General features: G+C 52.5%; 1 protein-coding gene across 1 annotated transcript in view; it reads left to right on the top strand.

Annotated features, from left to right (window-relative positions):
* TGM3 (transglutaminase 3) overlaps positions 1-26,284 on the top strand; it is a 39,650-nt gene that overhangs the window by 9,681 nt on the left and 3,685 nt on the right. The window contains exons 2-11 of the mRNA XM_040447491.1: positions 1,538-1,711; positions 2,054-2,296; positions 2,911-3,029; positions 4,498-4,626; positions 7,350-7,527; positions 7,618-7,753; positions 17,909-18,012; positions 19,137-19,382; positions 22,841-23,149; positions 25,535-25,692. Of these exons, the coding sequence (XP_040303425.1) occupies positions 1,538-1,711; positions 2,054-2,296; positions 2,911-3,029; positions 4,498-4,626; positions 7,350-7,527; positions 7,618-7,753; positions 17,909-18,012; positions 19,137-19,382; positions 22,841-23,149; positions 25,535-25,692 (1,796 nt within the window). The remainder of the gene's footprint in view (positions 1-1,537; positions 1,712-2,053; positions 2,297-2,910; positions 3,030-4,497; positions 4,627-7,349; positions 7,528-7,617; positions 7,754-17,908; positions 18,013-19,136; positions 19,383-22,840; positions 23,150-25,534; positions 25,693-26,284) is intronic.

Here is a 26,284-nt window from a genome sequence, read left to right on the forward strand (position 1 = left end):
TCTCTCTCTTTCTCTCAACAATAAATAAACATTAAAAAAGAAGAAGAAGAAGAAGAAGAAGAAGAAGAAGAAGAAGAAGGCATATTCTGATGGAGAGAGACAGACACATATAACAAAAAAAAGTTGTGCCCGGCACGTCTATGGGAATGCGTCACCACACTCCCATCATAAAGCGAGAAAAACGGTTTGGTTTGCAGAGGAATGGATCATAAAACATCTCAGATTCTTGCTTGAAGGAATAAACTTTCTCAGAAGGTTTATGCGGGTGACACTCCTTGTACATCATGGCGTGTGTCATAAACCCTTCTCAGTTCAGTTCCACAATCACATAAGAAGGGGTTTGGGGGCGCCTGGGTGGCTCAGTCGGTCGGGCATCCGATCGGTTCAGGTTATGATCTCACAGTCCATGGGTTCGAGCCCCGCATTGGGCTCTGTGCTGACAGCTCAGAGCCTGGAGGCTGCTTCGGATTCTGTGTCCCCCTCCCTCTCTGCCCCTCCCCTGCTCATCTGCTCTGTCTCGTTCTCTCTCTCAAAGATAAGTAAACAGTAAAAACAATTTTTTTTTTTAAAAAAGAAGGCGTCCGAGATGTTTGTCCTCAGCATCTTATCCAGAGAACTCCTGGAGCTTTGACTTGTTGCTATCTACCACTGTTTTCGGTGAGCATTTGAAAGTCCCCTCCGGACCAGTGATCGCCCCATCTCTAGGCCTAGAAGTGCTCCTTAGAGCACTAAGGAGTCCTGCTGTCCTCCTCAGCCAGCAGCAGAGACCCAGGCCGACATCCGGGTGCTGCACATCTAGGGAAAGCAAGAAATACACGGGTCAGTATTTGCTGGATGTTGGAGAGCGAAAAGGCACTTGGTATCTGGGAAGGCGCGAAGGGGAAAAAAGCAAAGCGAGGCGAACCAGCGTGGCGGATTTGAGAGACAGCGCCCCCTCCCGGTCGGGCGTGAGCCCCCCACCCCCAAAGCAATGACGCTCCCGCGACAGAGTGTGATTACTCAGGGCTGGTTGCTGGTTGGGTGAAGCTATGCTGAACGCGTGGCCTGTTCTTTCAGGGTCGAGTGACGGGTGATCGAGTGGAAGAGAGGATACTCTCAAGCCTTGTGGGTAGTGTGTGCAGAGAGGCTCAGCTGCCTGAAGGGACAGAACAGGGAAAAGGGTGTGAAGGGCTCACCTCGCTCCATCAAGGTCTTTGAATTTTATTTTATTTTTTTTTTAATTTTTTTTTCAACGTTTATTTATTTTTGGGACAGAGAGAGACAGAGCATGAACGGGGGAGGGGCAGAGAGAGAGGGAGACACAGAATGGGAAACAGGCTCCAGGCTCTGAGCCATCAGCCCAGAGCCCGACGCGGGACTCGAACTCACGGACCGCGAGATCGTGACGGTCTTTGAATTTTAATGGGGTGCTTCCTAGAAGTTGGACTCTCCCCCAACCGGCCCCACCCAAAAGCTTGTCCTTGTGGTAACGTACGCCTTTCCCCACCCCACCTTCCCTCGCCTTCCAGGGCCTTAGGTCCCCTCTTCTGTCTTCCAGCTTTAGAACCCCAGAGTATCAACTGGCAGGTGACCTCCAACCGGCAGGCGCATCGCACAGACAGGTTCTCCGGCCAGCAGCTCACCGTGCGCAGAGGCCAACCCTTCAGCTTCTCCATGATCTTGAACCGAAGTCTTGACAGTGGAGACAGTCTGGGCTTCATAGCCTCCACAGGTACCTGCTCCCCGCTCCCACACGCCCTTGGGGCTGTGCTTCCAAGGGTTCGGTGGTGTCACACTGGGCCACTAGGCTCTGGGTCCTAACCCCGCTCTGCCATTGATACTTGGTGTGACCTTGGGCAAGCCTCTGCCGGTCTTCGAGCCCCAGAGTCCTATTCTTCATATCAAGAGAGATTTGGCCTCCCTGCTCTCTGTCGTTGTTTTCGGCGCTCTTCTGTGGTGCTTCGGGGGATGATGTCCCCCTCCAAAGCGCCCCTGTGGTTAGGTTGGAATCTGATCGCTCCCCACTGTCTGGCCAGCACTCTTCGGTTTTCATTGCCTCTGTCTTCTTCTACAGGGCCCTACCCCTCAGAGTCGGCCAGGACAAAGGCTGTGTTTCCGCTCTCCAGTGGGATAAGTCGTGGTGGCTGGGGCGCACAGCTCGTGTCCAACAAGGACAATGTTCTGACCATCTCCATCTCTAGTCCTGCCAATGCGCCCATCGGATGGTACACGCTGAGCACCCAGATCTCCTCCCAAGGCAATGACTTCGTTCAGAAACTTGGGACGTTCATACTGCTCTTTAACCCCTGGGTGCAAGGTAGGCATCCAACCAGCCACACGCCTAGCCATCAGCTAAGCAACACCGATGGAAAGGAGATGGGGGGATGATTTTTATAGGCTCAAGTTTGAGTAGCAGGAGTGCGTGGGATATGGAAATAGCGTAGAAGTCACGGATTTTTATCCCAGCTCCGCCACCTAATCAGCTCTGTAAGTCTGGGCAGTGGCTCTATCCTTCTGAGCCTCAAATTCCTTACCATTACGTGGAAATCCTGCTGTCGCCTCCGGGGCTACTGTGGGGACCCCATGAGCTTTTACAAAGCGCGTCACGTGGTGTAACTATAAAAAACAATGACCACAGTATAATTCTACAGGCTGGAGGCTGCTTCTTGCCCGAAGGAGCAAGTATCTCCCTCCTAGGGTCTCATTTTCTGCCCTCCAGGTCATTTCAGGTTCTCTTACAAGTTTATAGTTCCCACAATATGAGTTGGAAACATTACAGCTCACAGGCTTCGTTCCTCGGTGGAGGTTGGGGGACGGGCTGCAGGTGTGGCCTGCTCCAGCCACCAGGCCGGCCCTCAGGAATGGGAGAACGGGTCTCCATAGTCCTCTGTAGGAGTCTAGTTCCTGGGATCTGACTTTTGTATCAAACAGAGGATGGTGTCTTTATGAGCAACCACGCGGAGAGGGAGGAGTACGTTCAGGAAGATGCCGGCATCATCTATGTGGGGAGCACAAATCGAATTGGCATGGTCGGCTGGAACTTCGGGCAGGTAAAAGGGTCTTAAGAAGCTCTGTGGCAGTCCCAGCGGAGAGGCGGAAGTTCCCAAACCCGCCTACCTGCCTGCCCTGCTAGTCAGACATGTACTCGTTCAGAAGACATTTATTGACCAGCCGCTGTGTGCCAGGCCCCGGCCGCACACTCGAGACACGGAAGGTGGAGAAAAGCACATTTTCTGTCTCTCTGAGGGGGACACAGTCTAGGGGGGCAAAACGAATATACAGCTAAATCAATACACTGAGGAATTATTGGTGTCATGACAGACGAATGAGGATAAGACCTAGTAGAGACGCTCGGGTTAACCACAGACTTTCTGTTAATCGTCATTCCGCGGAAGAATACGACGAAACTTCCCTAGTGTGAGCATTTGGCCTCTCAAAGCCGTAGCCTCTTGGTCCTTCGTTACTGTGACCCCCCCACCCCCACCCCCACCCCCAATCTGAGTCCACAGAGTTCTCAGCTGTGCTCAGCCTAGTTAGATGTTGGCCCTTTGGGTCGAATTGCATTGGAAGGAAGACAAAAGGGGGAAAAAATGTATAAGGGCATACAGTGCACCCAGGGGTGGAAGGCAGGCTGATTTTGACGGCATGGTCTGGAAAAACCTCTCTGAAGAAGGAACTTTTTTTTAAAAAAAAATTTTTTTTTCAACGTTTATTTATTTTTGGGACAGAGAGAGACAGAGCATGAACGGGGGAGGGGCAGAGAGAGAGGGAGACACAGAATCGGAAACAGGCTCCAGGCTCCGAGCCATCAGCCCAGAGCCTGACGCGGGGCTCGAACTCAAGGACCGCGAGATCATGACCTGGCTGAAGTCGGACGCTTAACCGACTGCGCCACCCAGGCGCCCCAGAAGAAGGAAGTTTTAATGAGAAACCTGAGAAAGGGAAGGGAGCCAGATAGATATCTTGGAGAAACACATTAGAGGCAAAAGAACAGCACGCACAAAGCGCCTAAGGCAGGAGAGAGCGTGGCCTTCTCTGTTTGAGAAGCAGTGACAACAAATAAGTCTTATTTGGGGAACACGGCTTCAAAATCGTTTAGTGAGATATTTTATCTTTATAACTAGTTCCCCGGAGTCTAAAGACTATGCTCAAAATCATAGTCAGGGCCAGATGGAAACTTTGGGATGAGCTTGGCCCGATCCCCTGTCGTACAGATGGGGAAATCGAGGCCCAGGTAGGCTAAGTGATTTGCTCCCCGGGCCATGACAGTGAGGGGGTCTCGTCCCCTCTCGGGACCTCGGCACGGGACCTCGTGCATGGCGAGGGCTCCGGACGAGTTTGCAGGTTAGAGGCTGGGCGAGGTGGCTGCTCCTAGAGAGCTCCGTGTCCCAGAGGCCACGGAGTGAAAGGGCCCGAGTCGTTCCTGTGGTTCCCACCGGTATGTAGCTCCTGTACCCTTCAATAGCGAACGCTGCTTGTCATTTGTCTCATCGTAACGGATGGTCCCATTTGGAACAGTTTGAAGAAGGCATCCTGGACATTTGCCTCTCAATCCTGGATCACAGCCTGAATTTCCGTCGGGACCCTGCTACCGATGTGGCCCGCAGAAGCGACCCCAAATACGTCGGCCGAGTGCTGAGTGCCATGGTGAGTGACAGGAGAACCATAATAACTCGTGGCTCCCATAGATCAAACCCAACTATGGGTTAGGCACCTGCGTCCTTTACACCTGTCATCTTATTGAAGACTCACAAAATCTCGTTGGTGGCTATAACCATCCCATTTGGCACATATGGAGGTGAGGCTCCTCTAAATTAAAGGCACATGGTGAGTGAATGGCCGAGGCAGAAACTGGCCGGGCCCCAAGGCCCTTTCCATTGTATCCTGAGGCCTTTCTCAGATGACAAGGGCACTTGCCCTTTTGCTGTCCCCCACGCTAAGTAGGGTGCACAACTGAAACTTTGCTCCATCACCGGGCCCCCTTGGGGGGGGGGGAAAGGTGAGTTCCCAAGTGAGTCCGGGGTATCAACCCGCCTCTGCTGTGCTCCATCCCGTGCAGCAGAGTGCTCAAATGTCAGACTGGAAAGGCAGCAGGCCCACCCGCTCTTTATCTAGATGGGGAAACCCAAGTGGGAACCGAAGTGGGAACCCATGGGGGAACCGAAGTGACTTGCTCACAGCACACAGCCTGAGTCAAACCAGAACAAGTCTGCAAGCTGCCTGCCCACGGCCTCTGGCATTCACTCAGTTCTTCCACGTGGAAGACCTGTGCCCCCTCCCCAAACATACACACACACACACACACACACACACACACACAGGCTGGATCCTGGAGGACTCTCTCTCTCTCTCAGGTACTGGCTGTGTAGAGAAAGCCTCCATTAGAAAGGGTCCAAACATGGAGTCAATCTGCTCAAAAGTTACCAGTTAAAAAGCTGAAAGTTGGGGTACCTGGGCGGCATCTGACTTCGGCTCAGGTCACGATCTCACGGTCTGTGAGTTCGAGCCCCATGTCGGGCACGGTGCTCACAGCTCGGAGTCTGCAGCCTGCTTCAGATTCTGGGTCTCCCTCTCTCTCTCTCTCTTTCTCAAAAATAAACATTAAAAAAAAAATTTTTTTTTAAAGCTGAGAGCTAAAGAGTTCTTGAATGTTAATCCTCTGAAACTAATTGCCCAGAAGGTGTCTCCCTTTTTGGTTGTTGTTAATGGACGAGGCATTCCTGGTCTCTACTTTTGAGCTGGAACCTGAGTTAATGAGCTCGTTACGTTGTTAGAAATTGGAACCATCTTCTGACTGCTTACTAACCAAAGGGCTTCCTGCAAGGGCATGGAGTCTAAAACGGAGCCTTGCAGGAAAGGAGAGGGGAGGCCCAGGGAGTATGGAGGCGGTGGGCTAGAACCAGGGAAGTGGGGCCTGGGCTGAGCCTTGAAAACCAAGTGGCCCGGGAGGGGTGGGACGGAGCTGAGGCCCAGGTTAAGGGAGGCTGAGCCTCACAGGCGCAGGAGAGGGTGGGTGAGGCCAGCCGGCCCTGGCAGCTGCTGACTCACTCTGACCCTGGGGACAAAGCACTGTATCTCAGTGCCAAGTTCCTGAGCTGCACCTCCCTGCCGCTCTCTCCAGACCTCCTGGTCGGGCTGGGCTTTGAGCTAATTATGGCCTGCGCAGCGCTTTGAGATGCTCTGCTTTCAGCTGGAGATGACCCTGCTGATTACCACTCCGGTGGCTGTGGCGGGGGTACCTGTGACTCAGGAGATGGGCTGGGCCGTGCAATCTCCCATCTTGGAGGAGGCCCGTCTTGCCTGATTCCACGATTATAGCCCAGGCCTTCCTGGAAGCTGGGCAGAAGAGCACATCCCTCATACGGGAGGGGCTGCGGGAGGCTGGGTGAAGATCCTTCTGGGTCCAGACTATCTGTTCTCACCGGTCTTGCCACTCGCGGAGCCCCACAAAGAGAGGGAGCAGGCCTCGCAGCCTCGATGGTTGGGTTAAATGCCTGTCAAAGTTTCCTAAACTTCGAACACTTGGGCCGCTAGAAGTCATTTGTTTCTAACTTTCCCTGTAGGGGAAGGAAGGTGAAGAACCAAGGCCCAGAGAGGTTGAATGGCCTGCCCATAGTCACCCAGCTGACCAGTGGCAAAGTTGGCCTTATAACTTGGTTTCTCCTTTCTTTCTCTTTTAACTTTTCTGTCATGGAAAAGCCCAGAGCTTCGCAAAAGTAGAGGAAAGAGTAAACTGAACTCCTGTGGACCCGCCCCCAGCTTCAATAGTTACTCTACCCAAGGCCAGTCTTGTGTCGTCTCTGACCCCCTCCTTTGCAGATTGTTTGGTGACATCGTTTCGTTCGTAAAGACTTCAATATGTGTCTCTAAAAGACAGTGGAACTCCGGTCTCTTGACTCCTAATCGGGTGCCCTGTTCACATTGCATCTTGCTTGTTACTTCCCCAAGAATCATGTCTTAAGTTGAATGAATGAATGAATGAAGTGAATGAATGAAAAGCAATATTCCGTCTTTATGCGTTCCAAGAAGAAGTTGGCTGCTTCATAGACTCCCAAGTCAGACATCAACGACAGTCCCTGAGTTCTGGCAGGCTGGGGTACTGACGCTGCCTTGCCACTGAAAAGCCGTGGAGCCTCAGTTGGCCATGTGAGGACTGATAGATGGGTCATGGGCCATCGATCATGGCCCAAAGCACTTTTAAATTGCTAAACTGTTCCGTGCCCCTAGAGGATAGCTATTACAATGATCATCCCCAAATCAGCCAGAAAGACACAGAGAAACCACTAGACCATCCCCCCGGTTTCCTTCCTCATCTCCCCGCCTTGTCCCCTGAACTCTACGCTGATTCATGTGGGGTTTTTCCTGCCCAGGTCAACGGCAATGATGACAACGGTGTGATCTCTGGGAATTGGAGCGGCAGCTACACGGGTGGCCGGGACCCACGGAACTGGAATGGCAGCGTGGAGATCCTCAAGGAGTGGAAAAGGTCTGGCTTCAGGCCAGTCCGATATGGCCAGTGCTGGGTCTTTGCTGGGACCCTCAACACAGGTACTCTGCGTCGGTGGGCCGCAGTCGGGGGCCCCAGGAGGGTCATTTCCACAGCAGCCTGGGTCCTCATACGGCCCCCTTGACTTGCAGTGCTGCGGTCTTTCGGGATTCCCTCCCGGGTGGTCACCAACTTCAACTCGGCTCATGACACAGACCGAAACCTCAGTGTGGACGTGTACTATGACGCCTATGGGAGACCCATGGACAAGGGCAGTGATAGCGTGTGGTGAGTAGTCGACCCTTTCTGAGCACCAGCCCTGAGCAGCGTCTGGGACCCAGCTCCCAACAGGAGCTGGGAGGCAAGTTAACGCATCGACACAAGCTTTAGAATGGAAACGTGGGCAGTGCTGATTAGACGTCTAGGAAGATCCAAAACACCCCTTCCCAGGGTCCTGGGAGGTCTGGCAGTCCACCCCCCTGCCTTCAGATGAAGGCTCTGATGCCAGCGAAAGCCAATGGCTCATGGGCTGTGCGCAATCGCCCTGAATTTACAGGGCCCATTAGACCCTCTGTACTTGGCGAACTGTAAATGCTGAAACTATTGATTTTCCGTTGATAAATATAAATTTACCTTATTTCAGGCGACTCGTATGACTTAGGGGCTTTCTTAAAGGAAAGCAACACATTTTCTCTTACACATATGTACCTTTCGTGTACCTGGATCGATACGATAAAAAGCTAGTTTATTCTGGATTCCAGCTGAACATCAGAAGCTTTGTATGTAATGGAACATATACATTTCTAACCGTATATATGGCATGTGCACGTGTATCTATACATACACATACACATGTAATGTATAATAGATGGCCCCCGGAGGCAGGCTATATAAAACTTATAGACATATGACTTCATACGGCAATATATATACATGCAATAAATATTATTACAGCTATCTGAGATTGTGCAGTAAGCCAAGTTATTACCAAATGGCAACTGAAAATAATTATGTCTATGTCTGTACATAGATATCTCTGTGCCGATATATGCAAAGAACTACAGGCCCATGTCAATAATCTACTGTTTTAATCCATTTCAAAGGCTATCCCCCCCCCCCCCCACACACACACAATCACTCACATACATACATATGGCTAGATAACCTGATGCGATCTATTTCCAGACGTTCAATTCTGAGACAGTCTTATAAAATATTCCCTGTTACTTAATATTCTCAGAAGAGGGAGGTCCAGCTTTTCTGAAATGCGCTTAGTGTAACCGGTTGAATGAGTCAAAGGGGACTAAATACTAACGGGAAAGGTTGTTCAGACAAATCAACAACAACCCCCACACCAACAATGGAACTGAGTGATATCAATATCCCCTCGCCTCGGAAGGAGAGTAAGGCTTATGGAGCTCACCCAAGGTCAAGTGGATTCCAGGGAGTAATGAGGAAGGGAAAGCTCATTTCAGGATGTCCTTTCTTGACCTGGGCACGTACAACGTCCTCTCTAACGGCATTGCTGCGTTAGCAAGATTTTGTTTTCCAGCTTCTCGTAAGTGGGTGCCTTTTCTTCTCCCTGGTTTCTTCTCCCTGGTTTTCTTCTCCTTTTTGTTGTTGTGTCCCAAATCCCACCGCAACCTGTCTTCATCACTGGGGCAATGTCACTCCTGGCCTTGGTTTCCTTCACAAGAGTTGATGCTCGGCCCAATACCATTTGGGAGGGGAGGTCCCATTGGGCACAACCCTTCTGTGATTGTCCTACATGCTAGGAACCTCAGAGGGACCAGAGAGCTCGAGACTCGGTCCCTCTGCTGCTGTCAGAAGGCAGGGAAGGCGCAAGCCATTAGTCGAGACCGTTTAGCGACACAGGATGGTGTGTGGTATGCCAGGGAAACACATCAGACGGCAAGCACCGTGGGAGCTCGGGAAAGGAGGCCTCAAGGAAGGCTTCCTGAGAACAGAAATGTGGGGCCTTTAAGCTGAATTTGGAATTAGGATCCAGCTCTCTTGGTTACTGGTTCACACTACCACACCACATTAGCTTTATAATTCATTCCAAATGCGACCATCTTAGGACAAGCATGGGCCCCTGGAGGCATTCCAGGGTGTCTCTGCTGTCTTTTTTTTGGGGGGGGGCTTGTTAGAGGGTGTCAGGCCCCAAAAGCTCTGATTCTTGCTGGGGGTCTTCTCACCCCTCACCCCTCACCCTCTCACCCCCCACCAGCTTCTTCTGAAGTGTCCTCAGAAAGCAGTGGCAACCAGGGGTCCCTCCCCACCCGACTCCCTACCGGTTGCAGGTGGGGACTGGTTGATAGAAGGACAGGGAGGCCTGAGTCTTGGTTCCAGCCCGACTACCATCTTGCCCGAGGACTTTCAGTAAGCTACCTCATCTTTCTGGTTCCACGCTTATCCATCAGTGACATCCGAGGGTTGGCCCCAGACTAACGCTCCCTTAAGACTCTCACCGGCTTTCGTTGTTTCGATTCCCTGCAACTCCGGCTCACCCCACTTTTTGTCTCCCTTCCCAAGGGACCCGTGCTGTCCCTTCAGTGCAGATGCCACCCGGGGGGGGGGGGGGGGGGAGAGAAACCACAAGCCGGCCTCCGCCTGGAGGGACTTCGCTAACCTCTTAGTAGAAGGATAGTCTGGGTTTGGACAGAATAAACCTTGATCCGAATCTCCGCGGGTTGCAAATGTTGAAAGCCTGGAGAACCTTGCCCGGATCTGCCTCAGGTAATAAATAGAAGGTGGGGATCAAGTGAGGTGAAATGGCCAATAGTGCCTGATAATGACAGCAGCGACGAATAGCCTGTTGAGCAATCGCTGCTTAGCGGACACTTCTCTCGGGGCCTACGCGGGGTCTTCGGGAACAATGAGGTAGGGCGGTATCGTCATCACCCCCGTTCTGTAGTCAAGGAAACTGAGACACAGAGTCACCCCCCCCCCGCCCCCCGCCCAAGGCACATACATAACCAGCAAACGGTGGAGGTGGGATTTGGAACCCAGGCAACTTGGTACCAGAGACATGCCAGAGAACATTGTTATTACTCCTGATTAATGTTACCTTGAGCAATCGAACCCAGCTGACTCTGAGATTTTCCCGGTTTGGCTGGATGCCAAGCAGGGCTGCGGTGAGGTTGGGTGCCGTCCAACCCGTGCAGATGGAGGGGCCGGGTTCTTTGATTCACACTTAGGTGGCAGATGGCCCTACTCTGGGAGACTGGACGCTCTCTCTCTCGGGGCACCTGGGTGACTCAGTCAGCTAAGTGTCTGACTCTCGATCTCGGCTCAGGTCAGGATCTCGAGGTTCGGTTGGTGAGATCGAGCCCTGAGTCGGGCTCGGCGCTGATAACCAGGGGCCTGCTTGAGATTCTTTCCCTCTCTCTCTGCCCCTCTCCCGCTGGTGCGCGCTCTCTCTCTCCCTCTCTCTCTCTGTCTCAAAATTAAAAAATACACATCTTTTAAAAAGACCAAACCCTATCTCATGGGCTCAGTGAGGGGAAATGGCTTGCCCAAAGTCAAACTGTGAATTCGGGTCCAAGTGAGGGGTGGAACACAGATCCCTGTCAACGGGACTCTCCCGAGTCAGAGAACCTTAGGAGACTGGAAGGATCTTGGGGAGGGACCTGCTGATTCCGTACATGAGAAAACAAAGGTCCGGAGAGAAGTAAGAGAGACATTCAGGCTCTCTAAATTAAAGTGTATGACTTTACATAGGTTCCTTAACTTTTTTGTGCCTCAGTTTCCCATCTGCAAAACGAAGGGCTAGGCCGGGGGACCTCAGCAATTTCTTCCAGATCTTTCTTCAAATCACATTAACTGCATCCAGTGGGGTAGGTTTTCTCCCAAGCCATGCTGCTCATGCCAGTGGTTCGGCTTAAGAGGGACAGGGTTCTGGAGTATTCGTTCTCGAGAATCAGGCTCCTCTGGGGGTGGGGGCAGGGAGCTTAGTTTGAGAAGCTTCTTTCATTCGGTTCCTTTCCGAGCCACTGCAGAGGAGGCCTGTGGGGCCTTGTTCTGTCACTGAACGCTAAGCAAAAGATTTGGAACAAGTACGGCCAAGGTTATCGTTCCCTTGACATCTCTGGCCTGTTTTCTTTATTCGCCTGACTCGATTCCCCAATTTCTGGAGTCACAGACCTGACTCTGCTTGCAGACTTTATATAGCTCTGAGATAGAAGGCACGTGGGGCCCGCCCTGCCCGGTCACAGGGAGGTAGAGTTGCCCAGTTCTGGGGCAGAGCTGTTGGCAACCACACCTCAGCCTGTTAGCTGGCTCGTGATGCAATCTCTCCATGGCTACCGGCCTCCACTAACACGCGGCCGCCCCAACGCGCCTCGCTCACACTTGCGGCGAGGCAACCAAGGCTCCCAGAATGGCCCGGGCCCCAGAAAACACGATGAAGTGCGTACCCCGTGCCAGGCCCTGCCCGGGGCCCAGGGCCCCAAGAGGAGCGAGACGCAGGCACTGGGCCAGAGGAGCTCGCGGCTGCGTAAGGAGACTGGCAGGTGTGGAGGAGAAAAGCCCAAATAACCGCATCCTGAGCGAGATTCAGAGATAGCCCAGACGTGCGGCCGGCACTGGCTCCCCGCATCAGGAAAAGACTTTTTGGAAGACGTTGGGTCTGGACTGCTTTGAGGACAAATGGGAGTCTACCAGAGGAAGGGAGAGGGCTTTGGGGGTTCCTTTCTAGATGGGGTCTCCTGACCCCATGAATTCAGCAGAGGGCAGATGCCGTCTCTAAGGCAATGGTTTACAAACTTCCAAGATTATATTAGAACCGACTTAGGTGGGGGGGTGGGGGTAGATAGGGGAATTCGCATCTTTTAGTAAACGCCTCAGGTAGTTCTAACACCTGCAGTGTGTCTTTTTCTTGAGCCCCCCCCCCCCCCGCCTCCTCCTGAAACCCCTCGAGAGACAGGCACATGCATCCCAAATAATCGCGCGTAAAGTCCTGGCTTCCAAATGAGGGAGGGACCAGGATGTAATCTGTTATCTGCTCTTACATTCCCGCCCTGCAAATAAATATTAAAATCCAGCGACTTATCGATTTTTGATACAAACCCGCCCTTCCCCTAGGGTTCTCTGCCAGGAAGTAGACGAAGGCGAAACTTGGTGTTCCCTACTGCTTTTCCATCCCTGTCCCGTCCCTTGATCACCTCACACCCCCTGCTTTCTCCCCGGGCGAACTCTCACTGATCTTGGAGGCCCGTTCCAAAAGACTTGTGGACCTTCCTAGCAATCCTTTCTATGATGACCCTGCCCCTCCCCCACTAGTGCTCTGTCTCTCTCTCTCTTCCTATCAAAAGTAAATACATGTAAACAAATAAAATAGGAAACAAACAAAACAGCGAGGTTCGTTCCCAGGTGCGGAAAAAAGGAGGATGCACCTGTGATACGCTCCGTCTTGTGCCCTGCCTCGTAAAATGTAGTCCCATTGTTCACATACTTTGAGTAGTTGATCGTTTTCCACCCAATCTTTCCTCCATCAGTTGTTTATGGAATTGGGATTATACATTTTACGAGGCAGGGCACAAGACGGAGCGTATCACAGGTGCATCCTCCTTTTTTCCGCACCTGGGAACGAACCTTGCTGTTTTGTTTGTTTCCTATTTTATTTGTTTACATGTATTTACTTTTGATAGGAAGAGAGAGAGAGACAGAGCACTAGTGGGGGAGGGGCAGAGAGAGAGAGGGAGACACAGAATCCGAAGCAGGTTCCAGGCTCCGAGCTGTCAGCACAGAGCCCGACGCGGGGGCTCGAACTCACGAACTGTGAGATCGTGACCTGAGCCGAAGTCGGATGCTCAACCGCCGGAGCCACCCAGGCGCCCCCTGTTTGTTTGTTTTAAAGTCCTGTGCTTTCGCCCAAACATTATATGATGAGCATTTTCCCTATGTCTTTAAATAGTCTCCAAAAATAAGGTTTTGAGTGTGTCAAATTCCACTGTATGGTTGAACCATTATTTCTTTTCCTACCTTTGCTATTACTATAATCCCTATTCCCTAGGTTACCTATCTATTTCCCTGTTATAAATAACACAGGAATGGACGTTCTCAGATATAAATCTTGAACACAATCTGTGATTAGTCCTGTAAGAAAGATTCTTAGACATGGCATGTCCTGGATTAAAGGGAAGGAACATTTTTAAGGCTTCTGACATCTACTACTGTTGCCTTCCAGAAAGATTGTGATGACCTATGGTCACTGCAGTCGTGAATTAGAGTGTTGTTTTTCTTCACTCGTATCCTTGCTTGGTATTATTCTTACTCGTCTGTTTATTCACCTCTTATGGCCTTATCCCCTTCTGCCTTGTGTTGGAGCTGACTTTTTATATCTCCCCTCGTTCCTTGCAGGACTAGCACGGTCATGTGGCACCCCATAAGTACTGACGGGGTGCTTCTAACTCCTCCGGTAGCTGCCTAGCATACACAGATTCCCGTCTGGCCCCACAGGAAGCCTCTTCCAAACATGCAACATGAAAACAAATTTTTCCCGATTATAAAATAATAACAAAGAAGTAAATAAGTAATGCGCAAAATTACTTCCCAAAGAAAAACACTAATAACATTTTGAGATGGATTCTCCCAGACCCTTCGTCCTGTTTCTATTCACACACATTAGATGGATGTGTGGTGGTTTTCATGACCCAAACAGGATCAAGTTAAACTGTCTATTTTATAATTTTTTATATCTTTCTATGTCAATCAATAAAAATTTAAATTTGTTTATGTTTCATTTTATATTTGAGAGAGAGAGAGAGAGCTGGGGAGAGGCAGAGAGAGAGGGAGACACAGAATCCAAAGCAGGGTCGAGGCTCTGAGCTGTCAGCACAGAGCCTGAAGCAGGGCTCGAACCCACGGACCATGAGATCGTGACCTGAGCTGAAGTCAGGCACTTAACCGACTGAGCCACTCAGGTGCCCCTTTTTCTTTTTTCTTGGCTTTTCTTTTCTTCTCTTCTCTTTTCTTTTCTCTTTCTTTTCTTTTTGTTGCATTTTCTTTTCTTAAAAATTTTTTTTTAATTTTTTTTTTCAACGTTTATTCATTTTTTGGGGGACAGAGAGAGACGGAGCATGAACGGGGGAGGGGCAGAGAGAGAGGGAGACACAGAATCGGAAACAGGCTCCGGGCTGCCAGCCATCAGCCCAGAGCCTGACGCGGGGCTCGAACTCACGGACCGCGAGATCGTGACCTGGCTGAAGTCGGACGCTCAACCGACTGCGCCACCCAGGCGCCCCTCTTAAAATTTTTTAATAAGTAAAAATTTAGAGAGACAGATAGGATCGTGTGGTGGTTAAAAATCAGGGACCATGCACCATTTCTTACTTGATATATTTTAGACATCTTTCCACGTAAATGCTACCTTGATTTTGCTCATTCTTTTCGACGGTTTTCTGATATTCTGGTGCATGGCTGTGCCGCAATTTCGCTGGCAATTTCCCTCCTGACGAATTTCTCCTCCATTGTTTTTGCTATTGCAAACAATGCCACGGTGAGCGCCTTTCCACGTGTACCTATGTGAGCCCGTGTGAATTATTTTATAGAAGAAATCCCTAGAAGTGGAATTACCAGCTCAGTGGGTATGTAGATTTTTAAAGGTCTTTCGTACCCATTACCCAATGGCCCTCCATACATGTCACCCCAATTTAAACTCTCCCACCATTGAGGGGCGCCTGGGTGGCGCAGTCGGTTAAGCGTCCGACTTCAGCCAGGTCACGATCTCGCGGTCCGTGAGTTCGAGCCCCGCGTCAGGCCCTGGGCTGATGGCTCGGAACCTGGAGCCTGTTTCCGATTCTGTGTCTCCCTCTCTCTCTGCGCCTCCCCCGTTCATGCTCTGTCTCTCTCTGTCCCAAAAATAAATAAAAAACGTTGAAAAAAAAAATTAAAAAAAAATAAAAAAAAATAAAAACTCCCACCATTGAGCTCTGACAGTGCCTATGTTCCTACATCTGGAAACAAGCATCACACAACCACATGCATCATCCTGGACCTGTCTTCTTTCCGTGCATGGGTGTGATGGTATCTCTTTGTCACTTTAATTTTCTTTCCTTGGTCATGGGATTAAACATACGCTAGGGTAACCATATGTTCAGTGATCGTTTGTATTTCTTTTTTTTTTTAAATATGTTTACTTGACAGTTTTTATTTTATTTTTTTAACTTTTAAGTTTTTATTTTTTTATTTTTGAGAGAGAGCACATGAGCAGGGGAAGGTCGGGGGTGGGGGAGGGGACAGAGGATCTGAAGCGGGCTCCGCGAGGACAGCAGAGAGCCCGAGGTGGACACTGAGATCGTGTCCTGAGCTGAAACCAAGAGTTGGACGCTTAACCAACTGAGCCACCCAGGTGCCCTAATCGTTTGTATTTCTTACCCAAATTGCCTGCTCATTGTCCTTTCTTGGTGTGTTTGACCCGTCCTCTTGTGTTTTTCTTACTGATGTATAAGTACTTCATAATATTAATTATAGTCAATCTCTGTCTATGTATATGTTATATATTTTTTCCCTATTTTATTGATCTTTTTTCAACCACTTTTCTCTTTCTTCTTCAGCTTGGACAATTTCCACTGGTCTATCTTCAAGTTTACAGAACTTTTCCTCTGGCCTCTCAATTCCACAAATAAGCTCATCCATTGAATGGTTTAATTTAAGATATTCGTCTTTTTTCCGTTGAGAATTTCCATTTGGTTCTTTTCTTTTTTTTTTTTTTTTCTTTCAAATAGTTTCTCTTGCTCGGCTAAAAGTTCTCTTTTCACTTGCTATTGCCATGTTTCCCCGTATTTCACTGAGCCTCGTCCCGAGAGCTGCTTTAAAGCCCTTGTCCAATAATTCCCACGTCTATATTGGTTTAAGGTTACTCTCTGTTGTTGCCTTTTCCCTTGAAGAATGGGTCATGTTTTTCTGGTTCTTCCTATGTTGAGTCATCTGGGACTGCATCCCGGGCATTGAGTATGTCTGGATTCTATTATTTTATTTCAGCAGCCTGCCTGGGCTGGGTCCAAACTGCAAACCTCGTCTCACCCTATGGCAGGAAACAACTCGAATCTCAGCTCATTTCTTTTATCTTTAGCCGACTGCTTGCCGTCTGCTGTATACATGCATGGGTCAGAGTCGCCCAGAGGCTTGGGCAGAGTTTATATACATATCTGGGATTTTCTTTCTCTGACTCCTTCCCTCCAGGGCTTCCCCCTCACTGTCTAGTGGCCCTGGTTGACCCAGGCTGCTTCTTGGCTCCTCGGGTCAGAACCATGTGGGCTACCCGTTGAAGTTTTTACTGCCCCGCGCCTCGCCCCAGATGTGGTCTGACTCAGGGCAAAGTCACCCAAAGTGCAATTTGCCCCATGCTGGCTCCTTCCTCCAAGTTCAGACTCCTTTCCAAAATCCTTCTGTTTTGTTCACGCTCAGGTAGTTGTCTAGTTTTTTTGGTTTTTATTTTCTTTTTGTTGGGGGGGGGGGGCTTGTTTTGTTTTGCTTTCCTTTTCTGAGTTTATTGTTACCTGCGGAAGGGACCACGTACAAGGAGCTTCCTCTTCCATACGGGAAATGGAACTACGCTTTGCTTGCTTGGCTGGTATATGCAAGTTTAATATCTTTGCCTAGTCAAATGTATCGATCTTTTTCCTTTATGGTTTCTGAGTGGGCACTCGGCTTCAAACTCTCTCCACCTCACGAGTATAAAACGCTGTGTTTCCAAGTCGAGTGGAAGTTGGATTCGTGTCCGATGTACAGTTTCTTCTAGTTGGATCAAAGCTGCCAAAGCCAAGGCTAATGTAGTTGCAGTGGGCGTAGAGAGGACAGGAGAGGGCAGAACCACCAGGTGGGATGACGGAGACATCGGCTAATTGGCTATCCCTGGAGACGCGACTGAGCCCCGCAGATTGGGAGACGAGGTGACGCGGTTGACGAAGAACATCTTTGCGCTGGCGTGTGTCATTCTGCAGCCAGACCTCAGCCCAGAAGCACGTGGCTCTTAGCCAGACCTGTCACTCTTGCTGCAGCCCCATTTATTTTCAGCTGGCGTGAGATACAGACGTGTTTCCCAGCAGGACACGCAGGAAAAAAGCTGTGTGGGTTTCCCTGCTTGGATGCTCGCTCCCACCGGGGGCCATTCTGCTCCTCAGAAAGGCAGTAGGGCATCGTGGTCGAGGACCCAGGTTTGGGGGTTGGGGTGCCTGCATCCAAACTCTGACCGTACCGTTGGAAGCTGCTTAACTTCCCCGAGCCTCAGTTTCTCCTTCTTATGAGATCGGCATTAAGGCGCTGTTTCCTAGCGCTGTGAGGACTTAGGTGCTCGGCGAGGTTTAGCACAGTAGCTGGCGCAGGGGAAACTCGCTCGGTGACTAAGGGGCGCCGCACTGTCAGGCAGAGGCGTGGTATTTTGCCGCCTCCTGCTGCGTGGCCTTTGGCCAGCTCTGCAATCTGTGGTTCTGTCCGCAGGAATTTCCACGTCTGGAACGAAGGCTGGTTTGTGCGGACTGACCTGGGCCCCTCGTACAGTGGATGGCAGGTCCTGGACGCCACCCCCCAGGAGAGGAGCCAAGGTAACCCTCCAGCAGCCCTGCTTACCGCCCCCTCCTCTGGGTTTCGCCCTATGTCCCGGCCTCTCAATTCTGCCCAGCAGTGGACGCGGCTCAGGAAAGCCACCCGAGGGCTCGATGGAAGGAAAGGAAGGCTCGATGTCAGGAAGGCTCGATGGAACGAAGACAAAATATTTTCAGCATGGGTTTCCCATCCTAATTTTCCTTGGCTCAGGCTGCTACTTGGACGAGTGGCTTCCCTGCGCCCACGCGACTGTTGTCACTGCTGTGGAAGCCCTGGCACGTGCCAGGCGACAAGGGGAAGACACCACGCTCTGCCAACAGGGATTTCCCCACACTACCTCGAGGAGCCTGTCCCTCCCAGCGCAGAAACCTTCCGGTCCCCTGTTGCCCAGGGATTTCACCCAGAGTCCCCCGCTCAGCTGGAGACCTCCGTGATCAGGGCCCCCAGCGCCTCTGTCCCCTCCACGGTGCCCCTCTGCCAAGCCAGGCTCTCCTCATGCAGGCTGGCCCCCTCCCTGTCCCGGTGCCCAGGGCTTCGGCTCCCACTTCCGGCCTCTCCCTTTGCAGCTCGGGCCCCAGACTCTCCAGGAAGTTTTTGTCTTCCCGCTTGTGACCCGCGGGCCGTGTGTCACAGGCTACGTTCATGTTGAGTGTCGCATGAAACTGTATCCTGGGTATCCACATCTACACCTGTCTCTACCTATCTGATCCACCTCGGCCGAGTGCCGGAGGCGCGAGGGGACAGGCAGGGCTTGGAAGCTCCGAGGAGCAAGACCCCTGTGGGCTGGGTTTAGGGTATTCTTCTGGGAATAGGGGGTGGGGATTTGGGAAGGTAGAAAAGGGCACAAGGCGGCAAGATTTTCCTCTTTAGGAGACAGCCCCCGGGGCGGCCAGCGGGTTGCAGAAGTGCCGTCTGAGCGGGGTGTCGCCGCAGCAGATAACAGCACCCCCGGGAGGGCCCGTGCCGAGGGCCAAGGGAGTGGGGCAGGCAGCCGGGGCCGAAGGAGTCTCAGGGGGTAGAGGCAGAGAAGCTGCGTCGCCGTGGGCGGCCTCCCCGGGGTGGGGGCTCTCGCCCGCCTGGCCTGGCTTTGGCACGCATCCAATCTCTACACCTGGGCCACCAGGGGTGTTCCAGTGCGGCCCCGCTTCGGTGACCGCCGTGCGAGAGGGTGACGTGAACCTGGACTTCGACATGCCCTTCGTCTTCGCGGAGGTGAACGCCGACCGCATCACCTGGATCCACGACGCCCGCAACAACACCCAGAAGCGGAATTCCACAGACGCCCGCAGCATCGGCAGGTACATCAGCACCAAGGCCGTGGGCAGCAACTCCCGCATGGACATCACGGAGAAGTACAAGTATCCAGAAGGTAGGAAGGGGGCACGGCCCCTGGGGGTTGCGCCGCCCAGGGCTGGGCGGTGGGAAGACGGCTTTGAGGGCGGAGGAGGGAGAGAATTCCTCCTCCTCCTCCTCCTCCTGCGCTCTCAGCCCGTTCGGCCTGAATGGGAGGACTGCTCCCTGGCGCCTGACGCCCAGTTCCTCCGACTGTTTCCAGTGGGGACGGAACCGTCACAGGCAGACGCGGCGCCCGGGGAATGTTGCCGCGGGGCCTGGCAGCTGGCAGTGCGGCTCCTCTCCGGCCGCGTCCCTTTCCCGCAACTGGGGTGACAGCCCTGCGATGGGACATCCGGCCGCGTCCCTTTCCCGCAACTGGGGTGACAACCCTGCGATGGGACATCACGGGGAGAAACACGACTCCCGTGGGAGGCTGCCCTGGGGACTTTAGGAGAAATTGCTAGCCTCCAAGAAACACAGGCAGGAAACACTATCCGGACTCCGAAATGGGCAAAGCCCCCGAAGATGTGGGTCCCTGCCTCGGTGCTCCCCTAAAGGGACCCAGAGCACGCCCTGGAGTGAAGCCCAAAACTCTCACAAATGCTGGCTGTTGGTGTCGGCTGCAGCTGACAAAAGAGGAAAGCTGAGCACGGGAGACGGGGTCTGACTCCAAGTCTGGTGGCGGAGGGCAGGGAACCTGCCCGGGTAGTGGTATTTATGGGCATTTGGAAGCATAGGCCTAGGGTAATGAGATCGGTAGCCTCAGTTTGGTCCCCAAGCTGCCTCTGCAGGCCATCCCCAGGGCTGGGACCAGACAGCCCTTCTCTCAGTCAATAAACATGGACTGAGACCCAGCTGGTGCCTGCTGCGTGATCGGCTCCGGGGAGGGAATGAGCGACACAGCGGACCGGGGCCCTGCCCTCCCTGAGCTCACAGGCCAGGGGGAAGGGAGATGCCGAAGAATTTTCAACACTGTCATGACGTAGAAACAAGGGTAGGGGCCGGGGGGCAGGAGGTCGGTTCCCGTCATACATCTATAACCAGGAGACCTCACGCAGGAGTCTTAGGCTCTCTGATCCCCGGTAACATGAGAACAGCAATGCCTGTCTTCAGTAGGATTTAAATGAGCTTGTGCAGGGGCGCCTGGGTGGCTCCGTCGTCGGTTGAGCAGCCGACTTCGGCTCAGGTCACGATCTCGCGGTTTGTGAGTCCGAGCCCCGCGTCGGGCTCTGGGCTGACGGCTCGGAGCCTGGAGCCTGCTTCGGATTCTGTGTCTCCTCCTCTCTCTGCCCCTCCCCTGCTCATGCTCTCTCTGTCTCCCAATAATAAATAAACGTTAAAAAAGAAATAAATGAGTAAATGAGCTTGTGCACAGGAAGGGCCAAGAGCAGTGCCTGGCACAGTGAGGATGTATTAAATAGTGGTGATTTTTATCAACTTGGACTTCTGTCGCTGCACTGAAATGATGACCTCCCAAGGTGCCTTTTGAAGGGTACTTCTCCCTTGGACATATGTCCTGTGGATTTCCTTAACTTGCTGTCACACCTTGATTCTGCTTACTGAGGGGCTCTGCCTGTCCCAGCCAAACCTCCTCACCAATGGAGAAGGGCTGGGCCGTGGCCAGGTTGGGGTGAGTCCATGCAGGACAGTGCCCCAGCCTCTGCGTGACAGCAGAGCTGATGACTGTTGTCCCCGGTTCTCCTTACCTAATGATGCTGGCCGGCCGGCCTGTCTCCGAGGGCCCCCGGGGAGGAAAAGCTCATAAAATGGGTTGCTAAGCATTTGCGCAACGTCAACACCAAGGGAGAAGACAGTAGCAGGAAGCTGAGTCTTGAGTAAGCTCAGCAGGTGACCTATATAGGTATCTGGGCTCTGCGCCTCGTTGTGCAAACACGCCTGCTTTGAGGTCCTGGGGACAGAAGGCTCAGCTCCCTGCACAGACACCAGCCCTGGGTGTGGACTTACAACTCTGCTAGAAGATGGGAAGGCACCAGAAAGAACCCAGCCCACCAGGAGCTTTCGGCTTGGGTAATCCGGCTGCCTGTCTCCTTTTCAGTAGGATGTTCGGGGGGAACCTTGGACTACGGGTATAGACACGTGGGGACTGGCCTTCTTCTCTGCTTCTAACCCCATGATTAGACCAGTTGCTTGGATCGGTCGCGTCTTCTCTTAAGGCCTTCCTTTTAACACGATGGCCTTGGATGGGTTGGCCTCTGAGGTCTCAGCCAGTTGTTACATGTAACTTACGGGAAAGGCCTCGCTAAGTTGTAAAGTGCTTACGATAAGTCATCTGGTGTCTTAAAAATGTCACAAGTTGGTTGGGGAAGACGGGGGCCGTTAAGTATGGTCTGCAGATACAAACATGGGAATCCTTCCTTGTGTATGTCTGTCCACATTCCTGGAGGGTCAGTGCACCTTCTCCTTGATCTTGGGTCTATCTTCAGGTCAAGGCAGGGAGCCTTATGTGAACTGTGTGGCCACCATTGAGCCAGAGGCGTGGAGGTGGCTACTCACCTTAATGCCCAAGAGCCATGACCTTGAGGGTCACCATGGCCATTCTCCAGGGGACATCTCTACCGTCCCATTTAGCCGTGTTCACAATCTGAGTCGGAGTCAGAAAATCCATCCTTGGGGTTTTAAAACCTGGACTCTCTCGACAATTTAAACTAGTCGTAACACGGAACCAAACCAATCACGGGAAGTTCTTTTTTGACATGGACAGAAGTGCCATTCTTTGACCCCAAAGTACCTCTGGAAACAAAGCAGAATAACACGGTAAAGTGGTTTGGAAAAAAAAAAAATTTTTTTTTTTTAATGAAGCCAATTCTAAATCATAACCTTTTTTCCCCTCTTTTTGCTTATGAACTCCCTCTAACCTTTTTTGACTCCGTTTTTCTTACTTTTTCTGTTTTAAAAGCTCCTTTCTTCATTTGGAGTGAGAGAGCGCGAGAGCGAGCGTGAGAGGGGAAGGGGCAGAGAGAGAGGATCCCAAGCAGGCTCTGTTGCTGTCCTTGCAGAGCCTGGCGTGTGGTTCGAACTCACGAGCCTTGAGATCACGACCTCAGCCAAAATCAAGAGTCGGACGCTTAGCCAACTGAGCCACACGAGTGTCCCCGTCACGTATTTTCAAAGTACCTGCTTGTTCTCGCCAGGGACCTTTTATCCAAACATAAATAAATAAAACAAAGAAAAGGGGCACGAAATCTACACTGATAAAGCTGAGCAAAATATCAAGCCAGATGGTAACTTGGTGCAGGTGTTGCTAAAGCTTTCCCCACTGAAAGGGAAAGCGCCACAGACTGGTGGGTCTGTGAGCCTCGCGTTAAGGAGGATGAAGTGGAGGCCCCGAGAGCGTGGCCACTTGCTTCGATGAGAATCGTGGCTCAGTGGGCCAAGCCAGTTAGTCCCAGGCTGCCTTTCCAGGTAGAGCGCTGTCCTTTGTCCAGGCTCCACCCCCTCCCTGAGATGTTTCCCTCTTTTCCAACCACACAGGTTCCAGCGAGGAGAGACAAGTGTTTGAGAAGGCTTTGGGGAAACTTAAACCCCGCATGGCTTTTGGTGCCACGTCTGCGAGACACTTGGAAAGAGAGGGGAGGGAGCCCAGCATCTCTGGGAAGTTCAAGGTCACTGGCATCCTGGAGGTGGGCAAAGAAGTGAACATGGCCCTGATACTCAAAAACCTGACGAGCGACATGAAGACGGTGACCGTGAACATGACGGCCTGGACCATCGTCTACAACGGCACACTGGTACACGAAGTGTGGAAGGACTCTGTCACAATATCCCTGGATCCCGAAGAAGGTAACTCGCCCTGTGGTTTGTGGGGACGCCATGCATCCAAGGCGGCTCGTGTTCTTTTGGGGTTGGAGGGTTCCTGTTGGAACGGATTCAGCTGACTAAGAGAGCAGCAGCCCATGGTCGCTGTGGTTAAGCCTTGGGTTTTGAAGTTTTGAAAGCTGTCACAGTGAGAACAGTGCAGGTCAGGGCGGTGCCAACCCAAATCCTTCCACACCCCGGGGGGGAGGAAGGAAGGAGGCTTTAGCAGTTAATAGCCACACCGCGACGTCCCTTGCAGGTACACGCACTTCGCTCAGTGTGCAGAGAGAGCTTCTTCGCATCTTCGCATCTTCAGAGCTTCTTCTGAAACGGGCAGATTTCAGTATCCCTTTTCCCAGAGGCAGAAACCGAGGCTTGGAGACACCGTGACCTTGCTTTAAGAGCTTACGCGTCACAGCTAGCGGCAGTACGGGGGTCTCAGCCCTGGGCGTCCTGATGCTAAATCCAGGCCCACCCCCCATTTTCTAGATTATATGTCTGCCTACCCCTCCCACACGCCTCACCCCCACCCCCACCCCACAACGAATCACTTTTCAGATTTGCCCCCGGACGGGTCGCAATACAGAGCAGGGTCTTAAACCCTTGTCCAATGTTCCTTCCCACACCGCAGCCACGGGGGAAGCTTCCCGATTTCCCTGATTTCCCTCGGCAGTGATGGGTGTTCTTGGAGGCCAGAGAATCCGGGAGGAGCAGAAACTCCCCGGTCCTGGGTAGCGCAGATGGGAAAGGAGCAAGGCGGAGCAGAAAAAGGCCCGGCGCTCTGAGAGGATTAGAACGCAGGCGTGCCCACGTTGGCAAAATCCGCCAAGCTGTTATGAAAAGTTGGGGCTTACAAAGCAGATTAACAAGGGTGGGGTGGCTATTTGCTTCCCATAATAAAAACTGATTCATTATACAGCCCGTCTTGAAAGAAGAGCTCTGTCTGTAGGGACACTGAGATGCGTTACACCTGTCAGGAGGCTGCAGCCCTAGCAACCTGTTTTCTGGCAGAATTTCAGCAGAAATCTTCCCCCCTCCAGAAGCAACCACCGGGCTGCTGTCTCCCTTCAAAGCTCTAGGGGAGAGCTATTTTTGTGGACCAGAAAGAATTCACGTGAGAGAAAGGGCTGAAACAACAAGAACTCACTCTGCACATCCATCCGTACAGTCGAGGCAGGCCTCGGACATTCCTCCAGCGCGAACAGCCGAGGCAGCTTCCCTCTCAAAGGGCATAGGGGTGCCGGGGCACCCCGGGCCACCCAGCATGACCCCTGGGAGAGAGGCGGGAATGGCCTGGACCACAGAGGAGGGAGAGGGGCCCTGAGACTTGGGAAAAGCCAGGTGAATGGACAGAAGCTGGGGGAGGCATTTCTACCCGAAGGAACCTTGTGGTTTGGCCACCATGTGTCTGTGTGGTCAAAGGAACAATGAGAATCACTGAGGGCTCTTTCAAGGGGGAGGTGAGCTGGGCTCGGTGATGCAGGGCCACACTGACGCATCGGAACGTTATTTCTTTTCTTTTCTGTTTGATTTATCGTCACGTTAGCTAACATGCAGTGTATGCAGGGTGCCCTTGGCTTTGGGAGTGGATTCCCATGATTCATCACTTCCATACAACACCCAGTGCCCATCCCAACAAGTGCCCTCCTCAGTGCCCATCCCCCGTTTCCCCCACCCCTCCCCATCAACCCTCACTTTGTTCTCTGTGTTTGACAGTCACTTATGGTTTGCCTTCCGCTCTGTTTTTACCTCATTTTTCCTATTCTTTCCCCCTTATGATCATCTGTTCGTTTCTGAGCCAGCAAGGAGCTTTTTGAAGTGGCATGGGAGAGGAGGAACACGATTTTGGAGGGGGTGGGTGGGGGGAGCGCTTCCGAAGCCGCGTCCGCCTGGTGTGGGGGGGGGACTCGGAAGCAGGAGAGACCAGCGGTGGCGAGGTGGCTCGGGGGCCTGTCGCAATAGAATCCCAGGCTATTCGATTTCTTCAGCCGATCCCTGGCTTCCCTTCCTAGTTAAGATTTTGTTGTCATCGCCATTGTCGTCATCGTTAGGCAATCGGCTAACATTTGTATTCTTCCCTGCCCTCTGACATGTTCCAGGAAGGGAAGTGTCTCCAGCCCATCCAACCCATCCTCCTGGGAAGCTGCCCAGCCAGCCGGAGTCCTGGTCCCTCCCCAGCCTCGGCTCTAGAGTCTGCACAGAACAGGGGCCTGTTTCCCACCCGGCCCAGCAGGGAGGGCTCAGTCAAGCCCCGGGCTGCAGACATTCCCGGCCGGCTCCCGCAGCCTTGGCTTGGTATCATCAGCTCTGAAGGTTCCAGAAGTCCACCCCACTCTCTCTCACTCTGCCCTCCCCGGCTTCTCCTTCCAGAAATACAGCATCCCGTGAAGATCACGTACGCTCAGTACGAGAAGTACCTGAAGGCAGACAACATGATCCGGACCACCGCCGTGTGCCAGGTCTCCGACGAGGCAGAGGTGGTGGTAGAAAGGGACATCATCCTGGACAACCCCAGCCTGACCCTGGAGGTAAGGGGGGGGGCGGTGAATGGGCGCCTCCCCAGCCAGCCCAGCCCTACCAATACCCCCAAAACGCAAAGCAGCTCCCTCCCCGCTGAGAGGGTCAGGGACCTAGGTCCAGCCTCCGCCAAGTGGATGGCCCAGAGCTCCCGCTCAGACCGGAATCCTTGTTTCTGGTAATAAACAAGCACATTTGCCCCTGGGCTTCTTCGGATCAGGTTCCAGATGCACTGGGGGCCTCAGCTGAGAAGCCGCTGGAGGGGTTCCTCAGCTCTGAGCACCTGCCGTGTTCCGGGCGGGGCCAGGCTCCAGAATCACAGAGACTCACAAGGGGTGGGTCTAGCCCACAGTCTAGCCGCTGGCCACGTTTGCAGAGCATCGTCTAGACCGTGCTTCAGAGCGGGCAGTGGTCCCCCACTTCAGAAGGGCAGCCCGTGTCCTGGCCAGGGAGTTTAGGGGAAAGCAGAGAGGGGCAGCCGTTCAGCCCTTGGGCCTGACCTTGTATCCAGGCCCCACCATTTACCAGCAGCCACCCCGAGTTAAGTCCCTTGATCTCTGTGGCTCCATTGTTCTATGTCATCTCTATAATAAAATACCTCCC

Source organism: Herpailurus yagouaroundi, unplaced genomic scaffold (assembly GCF_014898765.1).
Source record: "Herpailurus yagouaroundi ecotype Mexico unplaced genomic scaffold, PumYag 196, whole genome shotgun sequence".
In the NCBI taxonomy this organism is placed as follows: domain Eukaryota; kingdom Metazoa; phylum Chordata; class Mammalia; order Carnivora; family Felidae; genus Herpailurus; species Herpailurus yagouaroundi.